The 8,347-nt window shown below is 49.6% G+C and overlaps 1 protein-coding gene across 1 annotated transcript; it reads right to left on the reverse strand.

Moving 5' to 3' along the window:
* Positions 1-309: 309 nt before the first annotated feature.
* On the reverse strand, positions 310-8,306 carry LOC137466662 (protein arginine N-methyltransferase 1). The gene is made up of 7 exons (XM_068178355.1): positions 8,159-8,306; positions 7,357-7,499; positions 5,464-5,551; positions 3,815-3,930; positions 2,598-2,748; positions 1,537-1,658; positions 310-508 (listed from the first exon to the last, which is right to left on the reverse strand). Exons 1-7 carry the CDS (start codon positions 8,304-8,306, stop codon positions 425-427), a joined length of 852 nt encoding a protein of 283 aa, XP_068034456.1. The 3' UTR covers positions 310-424.
* Between the last annotated feature and the right edge of the window lie 41 nt (positions 8,307-8,347).

Raw genomic sequence — 8,347 nt, forward strand, 5'->3', positions numbered from 1 at the left:
AATCCCAAAAATGTGGGGTCCCAAAATGAGGAAAAAACCCCAAAATTTGGGGTCCCCGAATGGGGTAAAGAAACAAGAATTTTGGGGTCCCAAAACGAAGGAAAAAACCCAAAAAATTTGGGTCCCAAATTGAGGGAAAAATCCCAAAAATTCGGGGTCCTAAAAAAGGGAAAACCCCAAAATTTCGGAGCTGAAAACGAAAAAAAACCCCAAAATTCGGGTCCCAAAAATTGGGGAAAAAGCCCCAAATCCGGGGTTTTTGGCGCCCCCGTGTGGTGAAGGACGGGAACTGCAGCGGCCCCAATTCCGGGGTTTTTTTGGGGGATTTTTGGGGTTTTTTGGGGATTTTTTTGGGGGGATTTCGAGGGGGGTTGGGGGCGGGTTTGGGGTGGTTTTGGGGTGAATTCCGGGGGTTTTGGGCCCCCTAACGCATGCGGTAGTCGGTGGAGCAGGAGAGTTCGCAGAGCTGCCCCTTGAAGTCCAGGTCGATGGTGAAGTCCAGGTCGCGCTTTTGGGGCAAAAAATTGGGGTTTTGGGGCATCCAGAAATTCACAGAAATCCCCCAAATCCCCCAGACTGAAAATCATCCCCAAAATCACCGAATTTATCCCAAAATTCTCCCCAAATGTCCCTAAACTTACTCCAAATTCCCTCCCTAAATTCCCCCAGATCCCAAGGGAAGACCCCAAAAATGCCCCAAAATTGAAAATCCTCCCCCGAAATCCCCTCAAAATCACCCAATTTACCCCAAAATGTCCCTGAAATCCCCAAATTTACCCCAAAAGTCTCAGAACTGTCTCCAAATGTCCTCGAGGTGTCCCCAAGGCCCAATTTTGGGTCAGAAACACCAAATTTGGGAGTCAAACCCCAATTCTGGCTCCCTAAACCCCAATTTTGGGTCCAAAAGATCAATTTCTGGTTCCCAAAGTCTGATTTTGGTTCTCTAAACCCCTATTTTGGGTCAGAAATCCCCAATTTTGGGTCAGAAATCCCCAATTTTGGTTATCTAAACACCAATTTAGGGTCTCAAACCCCAATTCTGGGTCAGGACCTCCCAATTTTGGGTCAGAACCTCCCAATTTTGGGTCTCCAAACCCCAATTTTGGCTCAGAACCTCCCAATTTTGGGTCTCCAAACCCCAATTTTGGGTCAGAACCTCCCAATTTTGGGTCAGAACCTCCCAATTTTGGGTCTCCAAACCCCAATTTTAGGTCAGAACCTCCCAATTTTGGGTCAGAATCTCCCAATTTTGGGTCTCCAAACCCCAATTTTGGGTCTCCAAACCCCAATTTTGGGTCAGAACCTCCCAATTTTGGGTCTCAAACCCCAATTTTGGGTCAGAACCTCCCAATTTTGGGTCTCAATCCCACGTGGGGGCGCCCCCTACTGACTGAGAGCCGCCATAACGCAAGATTTAATTGGAAAAAAACCCCAAAAAATCCCCAAAAATCCCCAAAAACCCCAAAAAAAATCCCCCAAAAATCCCCAAAACGCCCCAAATCCCCAGAGCTCAGAGCCCCGGGGTGGGTCCCTCACGTTGTTTTTGGCGTTGGGTTTCATGGTGATGGTGCCGAAGATTTCCTCGCCGCTCTTCACCGTCAGGTACTCCTCCATGTAGAACACGGTCTGCTTCCAGTGCGTGTAGGGCGACTCAGGGCCTGCAAACCCCCAAAACAACCCAAAATCAGCCCAAAACCATCCCAAAATCACCCCAAAACCACCCCAAAATCAGCCCACAATCAGACCCAAAACCACCCCAAAGTCACGCCACAATCAGCCCAAAACCATCCCAAAATCAGTCCACAATCACCCCAAAATCAGCCCCTTTTTAAAACCACCCCAAAATCAGTCCCAAAACCATCCCAAAATCACCCCAAAACCATCCCACAATCAGGCCCAAAACCACCCAAAAATCAGCCCCAAAACCGTCCCAAAATCACCTCAAAATCAGCCCCCAAAACAACCCAAAACCACCCCCAAATCACCCCAAAATCACCTCAAAACCATCCCAAAACCAGCCCCAAAACCATCCCAAAATCACCCCAAAACCATCCCACAATCAGCCCCAAAACCACCCAAAAATCAGCCCCAAAACCACCCAAAAATCACCTCAAAATCAGCCCCAAAAACAACCCAAAATCACCCCAAAATCAGCCCCAAAACCACCCAAAAACAACCCAAAATCAGCCCCAAAACCACCCCAAAACCATCCCCAAAACCGTCCCAAAATCACCCCACAATCACCCCAAAACCACCCCAAAATCAGGAAATCCACCCTGCCTTTTTTCCCGAGTTTTTTGCAATTTTTTTTTTCTGATTTTTTTTGCATTTTTTCTGGGTTTTTAGCTTTTTCCCCCTGATTTCTAAGCTATTTTCCCCCCAAAAAATCCCCCAATCAGCATTTTTTTGCCCCAAATCCCTGGCGGTGAAGCCGCTTCTCTTGCGGCAGGGCGTGAACTCGATGCTGAAGTGGGACCAAAAACCCACTGAAAAATCCCAAAAAATCCCAAAAAATCCCCAAAAAGCCCCCGAAAGAATCCCCGAGAATGCCCCAAGCCCCCAGGTTGCCCAAACTCGGCGTTTTTTGCCCCAGTTACTGGTGGAGAAGCCGGTTCTCTTGTGGCAGCGCGTGAACTCGATGTTGAAGTAGGCCACCAGCGCGTGCACGTAGTCGTTGCGCTTCACCTGCAGGCAGAAGGGCGCCGTGAACGTCAGCTCCTCCACCTTCACCGTGTAGATGTCGACTTCCTGGGCAGGAAAACGGGGAAAATGGGAAAAACGGTGAAAAAATGGGAAAAAACGGGGAAAAAATGGGAAAAAACGGTGAAAAAACGGTGAAAAAACGGTGAAAAAATGGAGAAAATCGGGTGAAAAAAGGCCTGAAGTGACCCAAAATCAGCCCCAAGCCCAGCTCCTCCACCTTCACCGTGGTGGTGTCGACTTCCTGGGCAGGAAAACGGGGAAAAACAGTGAAAAAATGGGAAAAAACGGTGAAAAAAATGGAGAAAATCGGGTGAAAATGGAGAAAATGGGGCTAAAAATGGAAAAAATGGGGTGAAAATTGGCCTGAGATGACCCAAAATCAGCCCCAAGTCCAGCTCCTCCACCTTCACCGTGTAGATGTCGACTTCCTGGGCAGGAAAACAGGGAAAAACAGTGAAAAAATGGGGAAAAAACGGTGAAAAAATGGGGAAAAATGGGAAAAAACGGTGAAAAAATGGAGAAAATCGGGTGAGAAATGGAGAAAACGGGGCTAAAAATGGAGAAAATCGGGTGAAAAAAGGCCTGAAATGACCCCAAATCAGCCCCAGGCCCAGCTCCTCCACCTTCACCGTGGTGGTGTCGACTTCCTGGGCAGGAAAACGGGGGAAAATGGGGAAAAAAGAGTGAAAAAATGGTGAAAAATGGAGAAAATTGGGTTTAAAATGGAGAAAATTGGTTAAAATGGAGAAAATGGTGAGAAAGTGGAGAAAAAATAGAGAAAAAAAGGTGAAAGAACGGAGAAAATCGGTGAAAAAATGGGGGGAAACGGGGAAAAACGTCCGGAACGTCAGGCCGGATTTTTTCTGAGATTTTTTAACTTCCGGGCTGGTTTTGGGATAATTTGGGAATTCCTGCCGACCCTGACGAGGCAGGCGCTGGCCGCGGGTTTTGGGGATAATTCTGGGATTTTTGGGGATATTTTTGGGATTTTTGGGGATATTTTTGGGATTTTTGGGGTTTTTTTCTGATTTTTTTTTTAATTTTTTGGGGATTTTTTGGATTTTTGGAATTCCTGGGCTGATCCGGGGGTATTTTGGGAATTTTGGGCTACCTTGATGAGGCAGGCGTTGGTCACCAGCTGCTTGGGGTCCACCACGTCCACCAGGGGCTCCTTGATGGCCACGTCCTTGATGCAGGACATGTCGAAGCCGTAGACGTTCTCCCACCCTGCGGCAAGAACGGGCAAATTCGGGAAAACCCCCAGGGATGGGGAAATTCCCACCAAAAAAACCGAAAAATGGGGAAATTCCCACCGAAAAAACCCCAAAAATGGGGAAATTCCCACCAAAAAAAACCCAAAAATGGGGAAATTCCCACGAAAAAAAACCCAAAAAATGGGGAAATTCCCACCAAAAAAAACCCAAAATGGGGAAATTCCCACCAAAAAAAAACCCAGAAATGGGGAAATTCCCACCAAAAACCCCCAGGAATGGGGAAATTCCAACCAAAAAAAACCAGAAATGGGGAAATTCCCACCAAAAACCCCAAAGAAATGGGGAAATTCCCACCAAAAAACCGAAAAATGGGGAAATTCCCACGAAAAAAACCCCAAAAATGGGGAAATTCCCACCAAAAAAAACCCAAAAATGGGGAAATTCCCACCAAAAAAACCCAGAAATGGGGAAATTCCCACCAAAAACCCCAGGGATGGGGAAATTCCCACCAAAAAAACCCAGAAATGGGGAAATCCCCACCAAAAAAAGCCAGAAATGGGGAAATCCCCACCAAAAAAACCCCAAAAAATGGGGAAATTCCCACCAAAAAAAACCCAAAAATGGGGAAATTCCCACCAAAAAAAAACCCAAAAATGGGGAAATTCCCACCAAAAAAACCCAAAAATGGGGAAATTCCCACCGAAAAACGAAAAAATGGGGAAATTCCCACGAAAAAAACCCCAAAAATGGGGAAATCCCCACCAAAAAAAAGCCAGAAATGGGAAAATTCCCACCAAAAAAACCCCAAAATTGGGAAATTCCCACCAAAAACTCCAAAGAAATGGGGAAATTCCCACCAAAAAATCCCCAAAAATTCCCCCCAAAAATCCCCAAAAAATTCCCAAAAATCCCCCAAAAATTCCCAAAATTCCCAAAAAAATGCCCAAAAATCCCCCAAAAATTCCCACCAAAAAATCCCCAAAAATCCCAAAAAAATCCCCAAAAATTCCCAAAAAATTCCCAAAAATCCCCCAAAAATCCCAAAAAAATCCCCAAAAATCCCCAAAAATTCCCCCAAAAATTCCCAAAAAAATTCCCCAAAAAATCCCAAAAATCCCCCAAAAATTCCCAAAAAAATCCCAAAAATTCCCCAAAAAAAATCCCCAAAAATCCCCCAAACTCCCCCAAACCCCCGAGCTGCCGGTGCCCCATGCCCCATGCCCGGTGCCCGGTGCCCAGTGCCCCATGCCCGGTGCCCGTGCCCGGTGCCCCATGCCCCATGCCCCATGCCCGGTGCCCCATGCCCGGTGCCGGTGCCCGGTGCCCGGTGCCCCATGCCCGGTGCCCGTGCCCAGTGCCCGGTGCCCCATGCCCCATGCCCCATGCCCGGTGCCGGTGCCCAGTGCCCGGTGCCCGGTGCCCGTGCCCGGTGCCCCATGCCCGGTGCCCGGTGCCCCATGCCCGGTGCCCCATGCCCCATGCCCGGTGCCCCATGCCCCATGCCCGGTGCCCCATGCCCGGTGCCGGTGCCCCATGCCCGGCTCACAGTGGATTTTGTAGTCCTTGTACTGCCGGTCCTCGATGGCCGTCACGTAGAGCGTGGCGCGGTCGGGGAAGATCAGCCCGGCCGGGCTCTGCGGGAGCGCAAAACCCGCGCTCGAAACCCGGCATTCACGGGAAAAATCCGGATTTTATAGGGGAACCCGGATTTTATAGGGGAAATTCGGGATTTTACAGGGAAAATCCAGGATTTTATAGGGAAACCTGCGCTCGAAACCCGGGATTTACAGGGAAATTCGGGATTTTACAGGGAAAACCCGCGCTCGAAACCCGGGATTTACAGGAAAAATCCGGATTTTATAGGGGAAATACGGGATTTTATAGGGGAAATCCGGATTTTACAGGGAAAATCCGGGATTTTACAGGGGAAATCCGGATTTTACAGGGAAAATCCAGGTTTTTAAAGGGAAACCCGCGCTCGAAACCCGGGATTCACAGGGAAATCCGGATTTTACAGGGAAAATCCGGGATTTTAGAGGGGAAATCCGGATTTTACAGGGAAAATCCGGGATTTTACAGGGGAAACCCGCGCTCAAAACCCAGCATTCACAGGGAAATCCGGGATTTTACAGGGAAAATCCGGTTTTTACAGGGAAAACCCATGCTTGAAATCCGGGTTTTTACAGGGAAAACCCCAGGGGTTTAGTGGGAAAGTGCCAGGGGTTTATAGGGAAAAATCCCAGGTTTTTAATGGGAAAATCCCAGATTGTTGGGGAAAACATCCCCGGTTTTTAGAGGGAAGAATCCCAGGTTTTTATAGGGAAAATCCCAGATTTTACTGGGTAACTTTCCCACATTTTATTGGGAATTTCAGGGGATGCCAACGGGGAAGATCAGCCCGGCCAGGCTCAGCCGGGAGCGGAAAAATCCGATTTTTAGTAGGAAATATCCCAGGTCTTAGTGGGGAATTATCCCAAATTTTATCGGGAATTCCCCCAGGTTTCAATGGGAAAAATGCCAGCTTTTAGTGGGAATTTTGGGGGGAATTTTTTTCAGCCAAAATTCAGATTTTTTAACCCTTTCAGAGCAGCGCCCGGGCAGTTTCGGGCGGGATTTTACCCCGAGGATTTCTGGGATCGCTCCCAGGTTTCTGGGGTAAATTCCCGGGTTTCTGGGGGAATTCCTGGGGTTTCTGGGATCGCTCCTGGGATTCTGGGATCGCTCCTGGGATTTCTGGGATCTCTCCTGGGTTTCTGGGGCGCATTCCCGGGTTTCTGGGATCTCTCCGGGGTTTCTGGGGTGAATTCCCAGGTTTCTGGGGCACATTCCCGGGGTTTCTGGGATCTCTCTGGGGTTTTCTGGGCGCATTCCCCGGGTTTTCTGGGGGGAATTCCCGGGGTTTCTGGGATTGTCCCCAGGTTTCTGGGATCGCTCCGTGTTTCGGGGCGCATTCCCGGGGTTTCTGGGGTGCATTCCCAGGTTTCTGGGGCGTGTTCCCGGGATTTCTGTGATCTCTCCGTGTTTCGGGGCGCATTCCCAGGTTTCTGTGATCGCTCCATGTTTCGGGGCGCATTCCCGGGTTTCTGGGGTGCATTCCCAGGTTTCTGGGGCGCGTTCCGGGTTTCTGGGATCGCTCCGTGTTTCGGGGCGCATTCCCGGGTTTTCTGGGGTGCATTCCCAGGTTTCTGGGGCACATTCCCGGGTTTTCTGGGGTGCATTCCCAGGTTTCTGGGGCGCATTCCCAGGTTTCTGTGATCGCTCCGTGTTTCGGGGCGCATTCCCGGGTTTCTGGGGTGCATTCCCAGGTTTCTGGGGCGCATTCCCAGGTTTCTGTGATCGCTCCGTGTTTCGGGGCGCATTCCCAGGTTTCTGGGGCGCGTTCCCGGGTTTCTGTGATCTCTCCGTGTTTCGGGGCGCACGCGGGGTGCCGGGCCCTCACCAGCCACTTGTCGCGGGCGTAGATGACGGTGTTCAGCATGGACTCGTAGAAGAGGCAGTAGCCCATCCACTCGCTGATGATGATGTCCACCTTCTCCACCGGCAGCTCCACCTCCTCCACCTTGCCCTTGATGATGGAAACCACTGGAAAAGCGGGAGAGCTCCGGCAAACTCCGGAAAACCCGGCTTTGGCGAGGGCTCGGGGGCGTTCAGGGATTTTTTTGGGGCTTTTTGGGGGATTTTTTAGAGGTTTTTGGGGTATTTTTGGGGTTTTTTTGGGTTTTTAAAGGGGTTTTAAGGGAGGGAAGGGGGGGTGGATTTGGGGGAATTCTTGGGGGATGTTTTGGGAATTTTGGGGGTATTGTGGAGAAATTTTGGGGGGAACTTTTTGGAGGAATTTTTGGGACGTTGGGGGAATTTTTGAGGATTTTTGGCAATTTCAGAGGATTTTGAGGGAATTTTTGAAAGTCTTTGGGCAATTTTTGAGGATTTTGAGGGATTCTTTTGAGAATTTATGGGGGAATTTCTGAGGATTTTGGGGGGATTTCTGAGAATTTCGGGATTATTTGAGGGGATTTTGGGGTTTCTGGGTGGATTTGGGGGATCTGGGGGTTATTTTGGGATGATTTTGAGGGAATTTGGGGCTCTGGGTGGATTTTGAGTTCACTGTGGGTTTGGGGGTGGGTTTGGGGTGATTGTTTGGGTGTTTTGGGGGATTTTGGGATCCCTGTGGATCTGGGGGTGGTTTTGGAGTGGTTTTGGAGTGGTTTTGGGGTGATTTTTGGGGATTTTGGGGCTCTCACCGTGGTCCAGTTTGTTGGCCTTGACGATCTTGACGGCGTAGTCGGAGATGCTGGAGCACTCGATCTGGGGGAGGGGAGTCAGGGACCCTAAAAACCCCAAAATCCACCCCCAAAACCCCAAAATCCACCCCAAAACCCCAAAATCCATCCCAACCCCCCCCCCGAGAGTCCAAAACCCACAGAAAAACC

The sequence above is a fragment of the Anomalospiza imberbis genome, unplaced genomic scaffold (assembly GCF_031753505.1).
Source record: "Anomalospiza imberbis isolate Cuckoo-Finch-1a 21T00152 unplaced genomic scaffold, ASM3175350v1 scaffold_378, whole genome shotgun sequence".
In the NCBI taxonomy this organism is placed as follows: domain Eukaryota; kingdom Metazoa; phylum Chordata; class Aves; order Passeriformes; family Viduidae; genus Anomalospiza; species Anomalospiza imberbis.